The 19,569-nt window shown below is 31.2% G+C and overlaps 3 protein-coding genes across 6 annotated transcripts; 2 read left to right on the top strand and 1 right to left on the bottom strand.

Moving 5' to 3' along the window:
- Positions 1-363: 363 nt before the first annotated feature.
- LOC105185810 (uncharacterized) lies at positions 364-3,053 on the bottom strand. 4 transcript variants are annotated; one of them, XM_025296908.1, is made up of 5 exons: positions 2,744-3,051; positions 2,429-2,662; positions 1,495-1,876; positions 1,058-1,321; positions 364-678 (listed from the first exon to the last, which is right to left on the bottom strand). In XM_025296908.1, exons 1-5 carry the CDS (start codon positions 2,889-2,891, stop codon positions 477-479), a joined length of 1,230 nt encoding a protein of 409 aa, XP_025152693.1. In that variant the 5' UTR covers positions 2,892-3,051; the 3' UTR covers positions 364-476. The 4 variants fall into 4 exon arrangements, with proteins under 4 accessions (XP_025152693.1, XP_011143893.1, XP_011143894.1 ...); XM_011145591.3 differs by having other exon boundaries at positions 2,750-3,051; XM_011145592.3 differs by having other exon boundaries at positions 364-583; positions 2,429-3,053.
- Positions 3,054-5,012: 1,959 nt separating this feature from the next.
- Positions 5,013-6,242, top strand: LOC105185809 (pyridoxal phosphate homeostasis protein). Its single transcript, XM_011145589.3, has 4 exons — positions 5,013-5,096; positions 5,274-5,634; positions 5,740-5,981; positions 6,066-6,242. Exons 1-4 carry the CDS (start codon positions 5,025-5,027, stop codon positions 6,135-6,137), a joined length of 747 nt encoding a protein of 248 aa, XP_011143891.1. The 5' UTR covers positions 5,013-5,024; the 3' UTR covers positions 6,138-6,242.
- A 3,732-nt stretch (positions 6,243-9,974) lies between these two features.
- On the top strand, positions 9,975-11,822 carry LOC105185808 (ubiquitin domain-containing protein 1). The gene is made up of 4 exons (XM_011145588.3): positions 9,975-10,229; positions 10,654-11,013; positions 11,092-11,210; positions 11,294-11,822. The coding sequence occupies exons 1-4, from the start codon at positions 10,148-10,150 to the stop codon at positions 11,453-11,455; spliced, it is 723 nt and encodes a 240-aa protein (XP_011143890.1). The 5' UTR covers positions 9,975-10,147; the 3' UTR covers positions 11,456-11,822.
- The last annotated feature ends 7,747 nt before the right edge of the window (positions 11,823-19,569 follow it).

Genomic DNA, 19,569 nt, shown 5'->3' with positions numbered 1-19,569 from the left:
TAATTTTTTATTGACATATGAATAGATATTCTTCAAACTAAACTTGGACTCATTGGTATTTTGCAAAATTATAAACTTGATGTTAACATCGTATGGATATATTATTCAGTCATTTGTTTGATATAATGCTAAATAAAAATATATTCATTAAAATAATGAAAATAAACTTATTGTTTTATACTGTTGTTTATACATATATGCATATATATCTTTACTGTTAAATTAATGTCTATAAAATAATAAGTATAGAAAATAAAAATTAATTCTACATTAAAAATTAAAGTAGATATTATACATAATATCTACTTTATTAATTACTTTATTACTTTATTAATTACTTTTATTAATAATAATGTATGACCTAATGTCTATATGTATATATGTATAGGGAAAACGATTTCATTTACCTATTTCCATATTTAATATTACAACATATGTTATTCATAATTTTCTATGGATTACTTACAGGACATAAGTTATCGCATAGTTACATAATCATCTTGTTTTGCATTTTCTATAGCATCAGATTTGAACAAGTTAAGGTTTCTCAATTGTGGTGACATTGGAACATAATTGGAGTTTTCTATAAAAATAATTTCCTGTTTACATACATCAGTACTTTGTAGATTTTCCTCAAGATCACAAATTTCTGCATCAAAATATTCTTTTGTATCTAACCTGTTAAAAAAAAAAATACTGATCCTTATTTATTTTATATTACTATAAACTTATATTAATCTCATATCTCTCTTCACGGAAAGGAAAACATTTATAAATAACTCTATTAAGTTTAATCTTTAAAAGCTACCATGAACGAAATTTCATCTCATGCAAATTTTTTATATTATTAAAAAATTATTTTGATATTATTTACACACTGACAATATTCATTTTATGGTATTTACTCACACTATCAATAGTATGACAATATTATGATAAAACAGTTCTATTCTCGCATATACTTTGCTACAAACACTAACGAGAAAAGTTAGCTTGAAATAATATTTGATGGCAGTTTTTAAGTATGTGAAGTAATATTTAACTATATTAACCATACCTAACTTTCTCTGTGCATTCTGGTCTTTGCCTCTGTCGTAGTGGCAATGGTGGGGGTTTTATTTGTAGATTATACAAAATTTGATCTATATCTTCATATATATTTAAAGAATTAGCTTTTAACTTAGTAGAATATACATTGTCCACAATTTCTTCATAAATTCCAGAAGCAGTAGATATATCAAATTTTTCATAATTATAAAAATCTAACACATTATTTGTCAAGCTAGCAGATATAGATTGATATACATTCTCTATAGCTTCGCTATGTGTTGATATCCCAAAAAAAATATTTTTATATATTACTTTAAATATAATTGTTTTTTATTTTATTTTCATGCACATGCACATATACAGTTATATATTATAAATTTTTTATTATTATTTCTAATAGTTATACTTATAAATTACATATGTAATATACAACAGTACACATACCAATCTGTTTTTATATCCAATATAGACCACGAATTACTTCCTTGTGAAAAGGAACCAACAAGTTCATTATGTTGTTTTGATACTTCGTAGATCTTATTAAAATTCAAAGATTTTTGTCTATATTTTGGACCACGACCTTGTGTTACTAGGTCTTGTAATAATTTATCAGCATCAAGACAAAATAAATAAAGTTCTCCAGTACCGCAGCAAAATTCTTTAGTTGTATGTATTACACAAATACGTTTTACATCTTCTGGACGACCTGCTGTCATTAAATGAAATTGACCAAATTCCTTCCATTTAAAAGATTTAATTATTTTATCTATATGAGGACTTTGAATAAATATTCCTGTTTCAGTGGCAGTTAAATTTCCATATAAACCTTTAAGGAAAATATAATATTAAGAAGCAAATATAAACTTAAACTGAAATAAGTTTAAATATACATTTAGTTACAAAATTGCTTAGATACAATAAAGATTACACAAAAACAGAAGCTGAAGAGACAGGATATAAATATTGGTTCTTTATTATACTCTTAGTTGACAGATAAGAATATAATAAAAATACTTATATTTATTTCTGAATCCTCCATTATAGTTGTGATGTATAGTTGTCAAATGTTTCATATACTGTCACTTCAGTTTTTATCATAACCAATTACTATATAAGCCTACCAGTATAAATGGATTTATTTTTTGTCATTGAGTTAATATTTATCATTGAGTTATATTTACAGAACTTAAAAGAAACAGATATGCAATTGAGATTTGTTAAGCAAAAAGAAAAAGAAAACTAGTGCAAGATATTAAAAATTATAATTTATTGAGAGTTCAGCAATAAATATAATAACTTTCAATTATGAAAGTTTGATAAGCACTTTACTTCATTGTGTCTATATCATTTTGTAACCAAGTGTATATATTATATTAACCAATTAATCCTGCTGCTTTTGAATGAGCATTATCAACTATAGATACATTATATGACTTCTTTATACAATCTTTTTTAGGATTCAATAAATATCTAATATTCTTCATCCAACGCTGTGTTTCAGTTTCTGAATCAGTCGATAATGATAATAAAAGTTTTCTATCTTTTCCTTGTAATATACCAAAAGCAAACTGCTTAGTTTTAGAATGAATGCGGTATATGATAGCACTTGGTCCTATTGTTACAGAATTGTCTTTTACTTTTTGTTTCAGAGCATTACTATTACGATTAATCTTATCGAATTGTATTTGTATACCAGAACCTAATTTTTTTATACAGCACCAAAGTCGTTTCCATACTTTTGATGATACCAATACTTTCTTTCTTACTTTACGTGCAATATATCTTTGTCCTACTAATTTAACATACAAAAAACCACAAATTTCTGCGTTACGTGTATCCATTTGTTTATGAATACCAACACATTTAATACAAAAATTGGCATGAAATTTTGCTTTTTGTATTAGGTTCTTTATTTTAAACTAAACTTTCTGCGTCAAGAAATATCAAAATCTTGAAAAATATAGAAAAATTAAGAAATCAGAACATTATAACGATGAAACTGAAATTAAAGAGAAACTTGAGAGCGACCACTCTATAAGGTTTGCAAGAGACATATTTTCCTGCCCTCTGACAAAGTGTGTATGAACTCCTATATATTGTAAGCCATAGACGTATAATACCTAGACATAGGAATATAGGGCAGAGCATAGAGTTATGGGGGGATAACCATTGCGGGACGATGCGACGAGTAAACTGTGCCTAAATCTAATTGGTGGTTGTGCCGTGTGTAAGTATTTGATACATACATAGATAGATGTATATAATATATACATAGGCTGCATTCCGATATTCACTGTCAGCACTAAAAATCTATAGTATACGTGACGCAAACTATGTATTTTCAGTACTGGCAGTGAATATCGGGACGCAGCCATAGTATTTGATGTATATAATACATACATAGATGTATATATACATACTACATACATAGATACATAGATGTATACTACATACATATATACATAGATGTATATATACATAATACATACATAGATGTATATAATACATACATAGTATTTGATACATACATAGATAGATGTATATAAAGTTGTGTGTGAGTGAAATTATGAAAAAAAAGGCACATGCATAACCTCTGCAAAATACTGTCAGTATAAATAGTTCTTATCATTTTGTTACATTTACTATTTGCCAGTGACAGCCAAGTCGTTGCATCACACGCTCTGGAATATTGTAGCCAATGAAACTTAAGCCAGCGGCATACCGTGCTTGTTTTCGTGCTGGATTGCTTGCTGGATGAAAATACTGCGTTCTGATTGGTGCATTTTCATCCATTTTCGGAAATGTATTTCCGATTCCACGAAAATAAGCACCATGTGCCGCTGGCTTTAGGCACAGTCGCCCCTCGCATTTCAGTATAACTCCCCTCGCCTATCTTACAGGCTTATGCTCTGTCCCTATATTCCTATATCTATTGTAAATGCAGCCATAGCCGCTCTCAGGCTTCTCTCTGCTCTCTGATAGCTGCCTCAGCTCACTATACAAAAACGACATTGAAGGCAAAAAGCCCCGAACTTATCTTTTGCATCAAAGCCAAAATTCAGGAAGCATTCAGAAGAAACATCAACATCCAATTAATTTGGATCCCTGGACACCGGGACATTCCTGGCAATGACATGGCAGATAACTTAGCAAAATTAGGAGCCCTCAGTACCGAACCTCTTCCCTGGACTACTGTAAACCTATATCTGAAGACATTATTCATTTACACTATAATGCCTGCTTTGGATCAGCAATTATAGAACTAGAAGAATCTTTCACACACAAAGGCATCAGATATAGAAGATTCTGTGACGAAATCCTTCAAGGTCAGGTTAAGATCTCATCACGTTGCCACCGGTCTATACCTCATGGACAAAAACATCATCGATGATGCTACATGCGAATGTGGTTGGTCCAATAGGGACCTGGAGCACATCTTATTCAGATGTCCCACCTTCGCTAAAGAATCGGATTCTTTGTTGCTCTGACTGTTCTACACGGATGGAGCTTCTGCTACGAGGAATCTTTATACTGCAGCTTTTAACAACCGCAACATTAACGTATTCAAAGAAATAGCCAACTTCCTTAAATCCACTAACCAATCCATTTAACTCTCCCTCCCCTAAACGCAGCTGGAGAATGGCGTATGGGTACACCCTTCTACCTAAAGCCATATACCGAACTACCGAACTGAACTGAACTGAACTGCTCTCTGATATCTGGCAACACTGGGTCTCAGACTTCTCTCTGTGAAAAAGTAATATAGTGTAAACTCAACCAGTGGTTATTGGTATCTTTAATGTGTAATAATGCAGATAAAATTTGTTAAAAATTTATTATAAATTTAGCAGCTAAGACGTGAAGATAATACATTATTCAATGTCATCAATAAAATATATTTTAATAAACAAAAAGGATCTGCATATCTGAAATAAATTAACAATATTGATTAGAATATAGTTTATAAATTTAATATGGCAGAAGCAGCAGCAAATTTAAAATTAGTGTATGAAAAAATATTACGTGCTGCTTCAAAAAAAGCATCGGTACTTTTTTTATCTAATTTTTACTAGCATTAAATGTTAATTTAATGCTAATTAAATTAAATGTTAATTTATTTATAGAAAACATACCAAGTCATCAAACAAAAAGTGCAATAAAAGTTTATGCAGTAGACAAAGTTAGACTACATAATAATAAAAATTCTTTTCTCTTTGTTGCAGGAACATAGATATTTTGAGCCGCGATTAGTAGCAGTTAGCAAATTGCAATCTGTTGAATCAATATTGTCTGTTTATAAATCTGGTCAAACACATTTTGGTGAAAATTATGTGAATGAGTTGGTGGAAAAGGCTTCACATCCACAGATACTCCAATATGGCACAGAAATTAAATGGCATTTTATAGGCAATTTACAAAGAAATAAGGTCAATAAGATTTTGAATGTACCAAACTTATATATAATAGAAACTGTTGATAATGAGAGACTTGCGAATATGCTTAATAATTTATGGGTAAAATTTCGAAAAAATGATGATACAAAGCTAAATATCATGGTTCAAATTAATACAAGTCAAGAGAAAGGTAAAAAAATACTTATTATATATTATGTGATAAACATGAAAAAATCGGTATAATAATCCTATATTATTAAATTTGTATATAATAATATAATAATTTGGATTATAGAAAAAAATGGTTGTGATATGGTAGAAGCACCAGCTCTTGTAAAACATATTATAAATAATTGTCCAAATTTAAAATTCATTGGCCTTATGACAATAGGAATGTTTGGATATGATATTGCAAATGGTCCAAATCCTGATTTTATTAACTTATTAAAATGTCGAGAAACAATATGCAATAAATTAGAGATTGATTTTAAAAATATTGAATTATCTATGGGAATGTCTAATGACTATGAACATGCGGTAAGTCTCTGATTCACTTGTGAATAAAATAGTTGATAAAATCTATATATCTTCATTAATTATTTGCATTATTTTCAATTACAGATTGAACTTGGTAGTACAAGTGTAAGAGTAGGTTCTGCTATTTTTGGTATTAGACCACAAAAGAATGTTTAAAGATATAAGATATAATTGATGCTTTGATAATTTTGTAATCTTGAACCCAAGGATTATATGCAAAATAATTTTGCATATTTATATGAGAGAAAAGCATGCATGGAATAAATGAGTTAAATTAATTAGAATGACAGACATATACTGACAGATAAATATCAATTGCAATATTATACTGTAATATTTGTTACTGGTTTGTTATATTTTATATCTTTATTCGGTAACTTCATTATGTATCTACCACACAATATGTCAAAACGCAATATATATATAATAGATAAAATGCTATATATTAAATATAATTTGGTATCAATTGTTACTAATATAACTGTTGTAAAATGAACCTATATATATTTATTCATTGTTATTAATTATGTTATAAATATATCCAACTCTTAAATATATTAATAACATTTAATTTGTGACTTTCTTTGACACTAAGTCAAAATCATATCAATATAATTGACTTTTAACCTTAGATTCAGCAAGAATCTAAAAATGACCAATTATATTAATATATGTTTATTATGCATAATAGATAATTGATCTTTAATTTTTAATAAGTAATGTATCAGTAGTTTTATTATGTTTTCCTATATATGCTTAAGTGCTTATTGAACTATGTAACTAACTGAGCACAATGTGAGCGATAGTGAACGACATAAAATTACGCTTACAAAAATGGCGACCGCTCAGTGTGAGCAGCTTATAGCAAATTCGGTCGCTTGCACTGGTGCATACTGAGTGCGATTAAGATTTGTTTATAGTCCGTTCTTATATTTAAAATTGTTTCAAATTCATTTTCATAAACTTCTTAGTCAACAAACAATCCGTACGGATGTTATATAAAGCATTCTACTAGCCAAGAAATATTTGAAGATGTATTTAAGATGTTCTTAAATGAAAAAATGGACTATGAACATGCCTTATTCGCATTAAGTGTACACCAGTGCAAGCGGCCGAATTCACTATTAGTGAGCGTTTGTATTCAGTACATAAATCTAGGGTGCTCACTGAGCGCTCAGTGACCGGTGTAGTACTGAATGCACCCATTGGTTCATTTAGTATTCGTCACACGCCCTATACGCACACATGTACAGGACGAGACCAATGTTTTCAGTCACGGTAGTTGATGCTAAAAAACATTGAAATATAACCATACTGGAGCACTCCTTTTGTTCTCGTGCGGTTAGAGCTGAGTGAGAAAGATAGTTAAGCTGGGACCGTGTTATCCTTATCTAACTAACTGCAGCGATCACGTGACTCGATATATTATTTAGTCTGAAAATATTTGCCTTTGCAAACATCTTTCACACACCTAAAATTTATTTGATCAAAGATTTTTAATAAATAATAATTTTCGGAATCGGAATAAAATTGTATGTATGTATATAGCAAAAAATGAAATTGCATATACATAGCAATGTACAAATCTAATTTTATGGATGTATATATTTATTAAAATAATATACAATATATAAAAATGCAGGAAAGATAAATTTACGTATTAAGTAATAAGTAAATAATATGAAATTAATAATACTTAACTTTATTGTGTTTAATATTATCTTACAATTATTTAAGATAATGTTACATACATAAATCCAGACTATAAATATAAGCTATTGGCTCATTTGGTATTCGTCACACGCACTATACACATCCATGTACAGGACGAGACCAATGTTTTCAACCACGGCAGTTGAAACGCTAAAAAGAGACAACACGGTCCCAGCTTAACTATCTCTCTCTGACTGCTCGGTATAGTGGAGGGAATAGGGCAATGCTCCTTCCAGTATGGTTATATTTCAATGCTAAAAAGATGCAACTCGGTCCCAGCCATAGACATACACAGTCTGTCCCAGATACGATGAGACTGGTTCCATCAAAGTTCTTAGCGCAGCGACATCTATGAGTGAATGATGGTAAGTGAATGTTCTACCCTTCATCTACTTAACTTCAAAATTTGAACGATTCGGTTGATATTTCACTGTGGTTTGACATTTTATGTAAAGTCAGATTGTGTACGTCGGTCGAAAAACCAACATGGAACATTTTTTAAATTGGGTAAAAGTGGTGCAGAAACGTACGAAATGCTAAAAAATGTGTACGGGGATGAATGCATGTCCCGTGCACAGGTTTTCCGTTGGTTTGGTCAATTCCGTGACGGTCGTGAGGACCTTGCAGACGATGACCGAGCACCGCTGCCAAAAACCACTCGCAATGAAGAAAACATCGAGAAAGTCAAAGAAATTCTTCGAAGCAACCGCTGTGTGTCTGCGAGACTTATCGAAGAGGAAACTGGGATACCGAAAAGCACAGTCTATCGAATTTTGACCGAAGATTTGGGCAAACGGAAGGTTGCACGATAATGCACCATCGCCATCATGGTACGTGAATTCTTCACCAAAAAAGGCATCATTGTTATCGATCATCCACCGTATTCACCTGATTTGGCTCCGTGCGACTTCTGGCTATTTCCCAAACTGAAATTGGCGATGAAAGGAAATCGTTTCGATACCATCCCGGTCATCTAAAAGACTTCGACCGCCATACTAAAGACCATTCCAGCCGATGAGTATAAAAAATGTTTCGAAAAATTTGTTGAACGTTTCCAGCGCTGTATTGACTCAGAAGGAGACTATTTTGAATAAACAAGAATAAAAAATCAAATTAATAAACGCTTTGTATTTTTTTAGACCAGTCTCATTGGATCTGGGACAGACTGTGTAGGCTGCGTTCCGATATTCACTGCCAGTACTGAAAATCTATAATATATGTGACATAAAGTATATATTTTCAATACTGGCAGTGAATATCGAAACGCAGCCATAGTATATCTAGACTGTGCGTTCTCCCAAATTTCAAGAGTGGGGGAATAACTCTCGTAGAAAAGGGAGCACTCTGTTTTTACTGTTCGTTCTCTCTCGCACGGTCCCGATGAAAGGGGAATAGGGGCGGTGGTTACTGTACACCATTGTACAGCAACTGCCTCCTCTACACTCCTTCCATCGGGGCTGTGCGAGAGAGAACGAGCAGTAAAAACAGAGTATATCCTTTTCTACGTGAGCTATACCCTCACTCCTCGAACACACAGTCTAGATGTTGGGCAAGAGCACAGGCTTTTGCATAAGGGCCAGAGCACAGACTTCTGCATAATACATAATACACAACGCATAAGAGAATAAACCAATTAGTTTTCTTCATTTCCCTCCTCAGGATAGAAATGAAGAACTCTGATTAGTTGATTCTCTTATGCGTTGTGTATTATGCGTTATGCAGAAGTCTGTGCTCTGGCCCATACCATGTCTATAGTCCCAGCTTAACTACCTCTCTCTCTCGGTATCGTGGAGGGAGTAGGGCAGTGCTTCTTCTAGTAAGGTTATTTTTCAATGCCTAGTTATTAGCTAGGGCTAACAAGTCTTTATTTTGTCGGTGATATAACAAACGTAGTTTACATATACTTTGTCAGAGGACACATCGGAAAGTACATCTCTCGGAAACCTTATGAAATGATTACTCTTAGGATTCTTTCTGCATGGATATAGCGCGGAACAGAACCATAAAATTGTGGAAATTTTCTCTTATGTCCACTGAAAATGATAAAGAACATTGGCTACATAGTTGATGTCCACATAATGGACATAGAAGCGCTTCAAAATAGTGTTAAGCCAGCGGCACACGGTGCTTGTTTTCGTACTGGATTGCTTCCTAGATGAAAATACTGCATTCTGATTGGTGCATTTTCATCCATCTTCGGAAATGTGCCAATCAGAACGCAGTATTTTCATCCAGTAAGCAATCCAACACGAAAACCAGCACCGTGTGCCGCTGGCTTTAGAGGAGAATCACTACCACTATGGCCTCTCCGACTTCTATCTGGTCACGACACTCGGCATGCTCTGTTTCTCTTTGCATATTCCTTGACCCTGATGATGAATAAGATGGAAGAAAATGGCATGCCAAGTGTTGTTAAATTTTAGTGAAATGTTTGTTTGCACCGGTTGTGTAGGATGGGAAGCTGCATAGGTATAACCAGGGCAAGAAATGCCTCAATCAACGACACATCGGAGAATTCATCGAGGACGAATTCGGGTAAGATTATGATAGAATATCTATCGCATAAAAAATACATAAGTTATCAACTAACCTTGAAATTTAGTTGAATTTTATTTTTGTTCTTCTATTCGTGGTTTATAAGAGTATATGTATCATTTATATCTATTTAATTTTTATTGTTTATTGTTTATTGTCTGTAATATTGAAGTTCCAGTGATTTTACAGTATCAAATGAGCAATATTAGATATCATGATTATGTAGCATTTATAATCGATTCCAATTCAATATTTTTTAACAAATTTAGCTCAATGTAATTTTTTGTTTTATAATAAAATTTTAATTATCAATTAACTTAAATAATATCAGTAGTATTTATATATAAACTTAAATAATATCAGAAGTATTTATCTATTGAAAAAGAAGCAAAAGATTTACTTTTAATTATTCATATTTGCATAGGTAATTCCAGAAAAAATCATCTCTTGTGTCATGAGATAATTAGATGGAGATCAGATGTACCTTTAACCGAAGGTCAATTGAGGAGTAAGCGAGATGAATTTTGGGACACTGCACCAGCCTTTGATGGTCGTAAAGAGATCTGGGATGCATTGAGAGCAGGTGCAACTGCAGCTGAAGCACAGGATTATCAGTTAGCACAGGCAATATTAGATGGAGCTAATATTTCTGTTCCAAGCGGTTTCTTAACTGAATGTTATGATGAGTTAGGAACTCGTTATCAAGTACCTATTTATTGTTTATCTTACCCGATTAATATTGTAAAGGAAGACAGTGGGAGAGATTCTCCTGCTGATTGTTCAGGTAAGAAAATAAATTTGGTAAATTTCTGTATAATATATTTTATCATAAGAAATTTACTACTTTATCAATTATGCATAGAACCAGTTGATGGAGGAACAGAACAAACTTTAAGACTTAGACTATCGACTACTTTAGGAGAAGTTAAATTACCTGTTTATAGTAAAGATACTATTGGTATTGCAAAAAAAAAGTTACAGGTTTGTAAAATAATAATCATATTTAACTAAATAACAATATGAAGAATACTGATAAATTGTTATCATATTTGTGATATTCTCAGAGTCAAGAAGGTTTGGAACCATCACGCCAGAGGTGGTTTTTCGGTGGTAAATTGCTAAGTGATAAGATGTATGTTGAAGAAGCTAAAGTACAGCCGGGTTATGTAATACAAGTAATTGTGAATTCAGAAAAAATGGATAATAGTCCTACCAAAAGTAGTTGAACTTTTACATAAACACGGCAAAAGTACGTCATGTTCCGTAAGCAATCAATAATAGGCATATTTTTACGCTTGTTAACAAAACTTGTTAACCATGTATCAAAGTAAGAATATTATATTTTTTAATTTTGTATCATATATATAATTGTGAGTATCATCAGAGATAAATTATTTTAGGATAAATTGAACATAACAAAATTTTGTATTTAACAAACAACTTTGCTATTTAATGAAATCATGGGTTAAGTGCAATTATAGTTTTCTTTCCTCAGTATTGTATATTTATCTATAACTCAGCATGTATACATTATCTTTTGTAATATCGTATAAAAAATTTAGCCAATACTAAGTACAGAACGAAAAATTATATCTTCAGTTATTTTCTTTAATACAATGTACTTTAATAAGAAAATTAACTGAAATATATGATCTATCTATATTTGGACAAGATACATAAACAGACTATTTCCCATAATTTCATTGTAATATTCGAGTTTATGCAGTTTTATAATATATTGGACATAAAATATTTTTTTAATAATTATGTGAGTCACTATATTATATCTAAAAGTTTTATATATAATATAACTATTTGGAATAATGTTTTAAACATATGGTATATTGATTTTGTAAAAAACAAGAAATTTTGCAACTTTTTTGTTTTGTTACATTACATTATATAACTATGGGAAACATCGATAATATATCGACAATATTGAAAAAAAGAATATAATACTCATATTATGCAAAACAATATATATAGTGGTAATTTTTTTCGTAAACTTTTATATTCTGCTTGTGCAGTTACTGATTTATTTTGTTGTAATTTTTCTTATAGTTAATATTATATATGGATATAATTAAACAATTAAATTCTTTTGACTCTGTTATCTTACTCAACGGAATATTCCAATATTTTCAATATATGTCTTTTGAACATATTTTTATTCAATATATAATTATTGAAATCGATATTATATTTTCTCGCGAATCCAAATTTTCATAAGTTTAACATTTCTATAATTAAAGTATTGAATATGATTTTAACGACTGTTTAGCAAAAAAATAACATAAGACTAAAAGCATATTTACATTTCTTTACATTATATAAACAAAAATTATGAATATTATAGCTTCAATTAATTTATTACTATTATATGTAATTATGGATAGATGTTTGACATATATACGTTCAGAGTGATGTGCAGATAAGATTTATCAAACTGAATGAAGAAGTCCTGCATCTTGCAGACAATCACAGCATTATGAAGAATTATTAATTAAAAAATTTATAAAATAAGATATAGTTGACGAGCTTTTTAAGTAAAATTTCATTCATGATATCTGAATCTATTAAAAATTTCTTGGCAACAGTATGCAATAACATTAGATAAGACTTAAGGAGTCCATTGCATCATATACACTTATTCGCTAGTTTTCTTTAATATCGTAATAATTAATTATTTACAAAGTGATGCAGAACTTTCTCGTTCAGTTTAGTGAGCTTTATTTGCATACGAGCAGACGTATAGTCGTAAACAGAAACAATCTTTCTGCCCACGATCATATATGTTACACTCTATATTAACAATACCGTATCGATATATACTTTAGAGCAGACTACAATCATAAATATAAGGTCGTTGAAAATTGAGAACATATTTTCCAAAAGCGCTTTTCGTTAAACGAATTAATTATCATTATTATTGATTGAGAAATTTTTTTAATGATGCTTTTATATTTTATATTTGTACATATTGGTGTATGTGTGTGTGTGTGTGTGTGTGCGCGCACGCGCACGCATGTGTGTGTGTGTGTGTGTGTGTGTGTGTGTGTGTGTGTGTGTGTGTGTGTAAAAAATACCGATAAAAAATTTGAATAATGTATTGTAATGCGTATAAATATTTACACTGCCCAGTTCTGATTAGTTAAGCAAAATTACAAAAATTTAGTAGTAATGATACCAGCCTTTCTCTAAAACCTTACAGAAAAGTCCCTTTATTATATAAGGGATAAAGAAACAAAAAAATTATGAAAGCCTTAATATCTCCCGGAAACAATTGCAAAAATTATCAACAATAAGATTACATTTATATATATGCACATACACACATATATTAATATACAATTATAATTACCTAGTAATTAATATATAGAATTCATAATGATGTTAACAAATTTTGTTATATTAAAGTAAAAGTAACAATGTTGGAACATGTATCTAACTCAGGACATTCTCATTATTTTGATCTTAAAAATATAAATATTTAAACATTCAACGATGTATATATTATTTAATATATAGGGTGCTTATTTGAAAAATTTCCATCTCAATATCTTGTAAAAACATACATTGTATAAAAAAATATTGAATATAAAAGTTGCAGTATTTTAAAGAGGATATATGATTGTAACCTTAAAAAAGCCTATGTAGATGATGGTTTTGAAGTTACTTCAAGGTCAACTTTTCTTCTTTTATTGAAAATTTAATAATTAAATAATTAAAATTTTTTGATAATTAAAATATAAATGATTATTTTCATTGTAGGATTGATTTGAGATATTCTTGCATCCATAACTCTTTGAAGTTTTTTGTATATATTTTCATTGAGAAAATATTTTAAAAAGTTGAAATATGTGTGCATGTGCATGTGTGCACGATATGTAAAGGAAAAAGATTAAGAAGAAAAGAAAACATAAAGAATGATTATAATTTATTTTTTTATTCATACATGATTTTTAAAATGATCATTTTTTCATACAAAAATAATACAAAAATAAGTTTTGTTTCCAGATTATCTTGCATTCTAAAAAATTTTTCGAGAAACCGATTCACAAACTTCAGTTATTCTATTAAATCTATACTGGCTGGACTATTAGCCAATGTAAATTTCGATAAAACACAAGAAAGCTTACACTGATATTAATAAATTTGCTAATGAACTTGCAGTAACGCATACAAAATCGCATCAGCGACAACCAAGCTAATTGCCTAATGAATGCGAAAGTGAAAACAGAAAGTTAAAAACAGCTTAATAGCGAACAGCGGATAGTAGCTAATTTTATATATATAATATACAGGGTCTGCCAAAAGTTCCGGAACAGCTAATTATTTCAAAAAATAATGATTGTTTACAACAATGTTTGAAACAAAAGTTGTAGGGCTTAAAAAAAGCTATATATAAGATATTTATAATTGTTTGACCTTGGGAATGACTTTGAGAAACGTTATCAAGGTCGACATAAAAATCTTAAATGGAAACTCAAAATTTTTTATTACACCGTCTTTTTCTACTAATTTGAACAACTTTTGTCTGAAACATTTTTTTATTTGACTAATATTTTTTGAGATATTTAAGGATAACTAGATAACTTTTTCAATATTTAACTTACCATATCTCGCTAACTGTTTGTCGGGATAAAAAAATGATACTAGACTTTTCTATTCTACTTGGTCTCAAGAATATATTGTTACAATAAGCGCCCTGACTTTTGTTAATTTGATGATTTTGAAATTTCCCAAAATCAGCAAGTTAACAAAAGTCAGGACGCTATTGTAAAAATATATTCTTGAAACTAAATAGAGCAAAAAAGTCTAGTACCACTTTTTCTTCTGACAAATAGCGAGATATCGTGCTAAATATAATATATCGAGTTAAATATTGAAAAAGTTATCAAGTTTTTCTTAAATATCTCAAAAATATTAGGTAAATAAAAAAATATTTCAGACAAAAGTTGTTCAAATTAATTGCTAGAAAAAGATGATGTAATAAAAAATTGAAGTATCTATTTAAGATTTTTATGTTGATCTTGACAAGACTTTTCAAGGTTATCCCAAGGTCAAATTCATAGCGTCAGTAAATAGATCCTTTGAAGCCCTACAACTTTTGTCTGAAATATTTTTCTCTAAAATGTCGCATTAACGAAAAAATCGGGTGACCCGGGTGGTCTGAAACACCTGCTGTATATATACAGGGTGATTCAGACCACCCGTACAGCTCTTTTATTTCGGAAATATGTGTGCATGCGTGCACGCACGCACGCACGCACGCACGCACGCACGCACGCACGCCGCACGCACGCACGCACGCACGCACGCACGCACGCACGCACGCACGCACGCACGCACGCACGCACGCACGCACGCACGCACGCACGCACGCACGCACGCACCACGCACGCACGCACGCACGCACGCACGCACGCACGCACGCACGCACGCACGCACGCACGCACGCACGCACGCACGCACGCACGCACGCACGCACGCACGCACGCACGCACGCACGCACGCACGCACGCACGCACGCACGCACGCACGCACGCACGCACGCACGCACGCACGCACGCACGCACGCACGCACGCACGCACGCACGCACGCACGCACGCACGCACGCACGCACGCACGCACGCACGCACGCACGCACGCACGCACGCACGCACGCACGCACGCACGCACGCACGCACGCACGCACGCACGCACGCACGCACGCACGCACGCACGCACGCACGCACGCACGCACGCACGCACGCACGCACGCACGCACGCACGCACGCACGCACGCACGCACGTAAGAGGCAAGGGGATTACTCACGTTAAACCCACACCCCAAAGGGAACAGAATTCTACTACGTCCACGTCGTTGTTCCTGGATAGCGCTAAAAGTAGGATGATCCGAATTTTTTTAAACATGCATAACTACAGAGATTTGTATGAAAAGGTAATTTGACCTTAAAATAATACCTAAGGATTTACTTGATCCCATAACAACATACAACATATTTTGTACTTTATGTCAAAGTACTGCAAAGTACTGCTTTGGAGCCTTATAACTCGAAAAGTACTCAATGAAAAAATATTTTGTTATAGTGTTTTGGAAAGCTCCCGAGATAAGCTAAACAAGAATATGTAATGAGAAATAGTAGGTTCTGCTTAAGAAATTGAAGATAACCTTCATGTGACCATCAAGTAACTCTTCAAAGTCAAATAAATAATACCATCTTATGTCACCCTTGAAGTCATACAACTTTTGTCTGAAACATTTTTCTTTAAAATGTTCTATTTCCGAAATAAAAGGGCTGTACGGGTGGTTTGAATCACCCTGTGTATATGTATATATATATATATATATATATATATATATATATATATATATATATATTTCAGCTTTTATCTCTTCAAGAATAAACAGGTGAGCATTGGACCATGCCACTCACAAAGCAACTCTCAATTGCTATTATTGAGGAAGAGTGTTGGTGATCGCTGATGACGTCAAGATTAAACGAAATTAAACCGAATTACGGTTCTTGGCAAGTGTCAGAACAATACATTGGAGATTGCAATATTTGAATCTCCACGTCAAGTTAACACGTGCGAGTACGCGAATCTACGAGGGCAGTTTGAAGAGTTGTCGGCCTAACAATGAAAGAAAATTTTTTGCCGTGAAATGTTTTATTTTTCAATATAATCTCCTAAAACTTCAACACGTTTATTCCAACGTTCTTCCGATAATTCAATACCATCATTAAAGTGTGATTCCGGAAGGTTCTTTTCGCTCTGGTGTATAGTGGCGGATTCATGTTTCATCAACAGTTATGAAACGACGCTTGAAATCCATTTTATTTTGCTTAAAACGTGCCAAACACGCTTGAGAAATACGCATTCGAATGCATTTTTGGTCAATTGTTAGCAAATGTGGCACCCATCTTGCACAAAGCTTTCTCAACTGGTGCTACTACTTGAATGACTTGACAGATCAAATAAAATTTTACATGGGTTTATATCAGGGATGCCACTTTCCAATACGATTATAGTTTGACAGTTTCTAATGCCATGTACCAATGGTACATGGCATTAGAATAATGGTATGTGTCAGATCGAGAACTTTTCAGACTGCCTACGTATATGGTTCACATGATAATAAATATAATAAATATCTGACATGCTTATCGCTCATCAGTTTCTGATTTCTTTAATATAGAATTTAAAGTTGATACGATATTATATCTTAGCTGACAAACGGAAACTTCTCGAATTCAAAATCCATGATTAATCGTTCAAAATATAATTAGATATGTGAAAATCACACGTGTCAATCATGAGAATTGATCGCAATTAGAATTACGAGAAATATTTAAATAAAGAAAAGGATTGAGAAAGAAAATAAAAAAGAAAAATTATCACAGTTTATGTTTTTATTTGAATATCATTTTTAAAAGGTTCACTCTCCCATATAAAATCAATTTTGTTTACAAATTAATATTTTGCATTCTGAAATTTCTCGACTTAAAAGCTATTGCTGACTGAAAAACTATTCAAAAATCCGAAACGAAAAGTTTCACAATCGATCAAAAGATCGATTCGAAGATTGAATAACCGATATCTTAGTAAATGAATCAACAGATGTGATTCATTAAGTGGTCAGCAAAATTCCTTGATTTAAAATTATATATTTTTTTTTTAGAGTATATTTGAAATCGGTCGTTTACAAAATTTCGGAGTGAATGACATCCAGGATTTGAAAAATAGGACAATTAAAGCTTGTAAGTCGATTCCTCGATTAATTTTTCATAATGCAGAACAATAATTTAAGAATCAAATTTATTTTTATATATGAATAAAAGGACATTTTGAAAATAATGTATGGATGAAGAAATAAACTATAATCATCTTCTATTTATTCCTTCTTTCTCTTTCTTAATCTCTCTTTCTTACACATATAGCACATACATACATATATATACATACAAAGTTACAAATATGCACGTATTTTAACGTTTTTTTATTTTTCAAGTGAAAACTTTGAAGTGAAATAAATCATTTTAAAAGTCTCAAAAAGTTTGGATATAAAATTATCTGTTTTATCGAATCTCGTAATAAAAAAAATATTTCTTTTTATTTAAGAAAAAAAGTTGACTCTGAAATGATTTTGAAACTCGCTACTGTCAGTTTTTAAAGTCACCGTCATATATCTTCCTCAAAACATTGTAATTTTTATATTCAACATTTTTTCATACATGTCTTTAGAAGATATTGAAGTGAAAATTTTTTAAACGAATATCTTGTATATATGCATATCTATGTTAAAAATTTAAATATTCATATTGCATGGGCCAAACATAAAAACCAAATGCAACAATAATTATTTATCAAATCAAAACTAGGATTTTTACAAATATTCGGATATCTAACTAATCAAATATCTGAAAATGCTCTCGACCAGAAATCTTAAAACTACAGAATTCAATTCGAATTATTCGACTTCAAGACGAGGGTTATAATATAAGATCCAGAATCGAATTTTTAGACCTAAATTTGATCTGAAAAAAGAGGGATTAATTTAATAATTAAATTATCCGGAATAATTATTATTTAAATACATAAATGAACATAATTATTTCAGGTTATGCTATCAAAAATTGATTTGATTGTCAAAGTCGAGAAGAATCTAAATTTCTATGAATGTGTCTGTCAAATTTGTTATGAACTTATATTCAATTTTGGATTCTGTTTTGAATTCGATATTTTCAAAATTGAAGTGTCACATTTATCCAATATCTTAATAATCAGACATCTGGATAAGGTCAGATCCTAATAGATATTACAGCCTTAATCAAAGTATGTGTTTTGTCTAATATAGTAATATATAATAACAACTCAGAAACCCAGTAAACACAAAGTATCATCAATGTTACAATGTCAGCTAAATCATATGGTATGTACTGTAACTGTTACTTTGTTATATAACAAAGCAATTGTTATGTAACATGATATGATTTAGCTGACATTGTAACATCGATAATACTTTGTGTTTATTGGAAATATTAAATAAGCTCTGTGTAGATTGTATAATACAATATGTACACTCATTTTTATGAATTGTCTGATGTCAGTATGAATTTGGTCGTGTCTTATGGTTGCATTTTCGTTTTTATATCTGATATAAAATATATTAAGATATATAGTTTTTGTTAATATTAAAACTCAATTCAATAGTAAGCAAAATTCTGATGTCAAAAATAAGAAGAAAAATAACTCCCATTTAAACAAAATAAAATTGTTGCAATGATGAATATAATTTTAATTATTTAAGTAAAAATGGTACATAATATTAAT

Source organism: Harpegnathos saltator, unplaced genomic scaffold (assembly GCF_003227715.2).
Source record: "Harpegnathos saltator strain DR-91 unplaced genomic scaffold, Hsal_v8.6 scaffold160, whole genome shotgun sequence".
NCBI classification, from domain to species: domain Eukaryota; kingdom Metazoa; phylum Arthropoda; class Insecta; order Hymenoptera; family Formicidae; genus Harpegnathos; species Harpegnathos saltator.
Note: the sequence above shows the minus strand (reverse complement) of the source record. Positions and strands in the feature narration are given on the sequence as shown.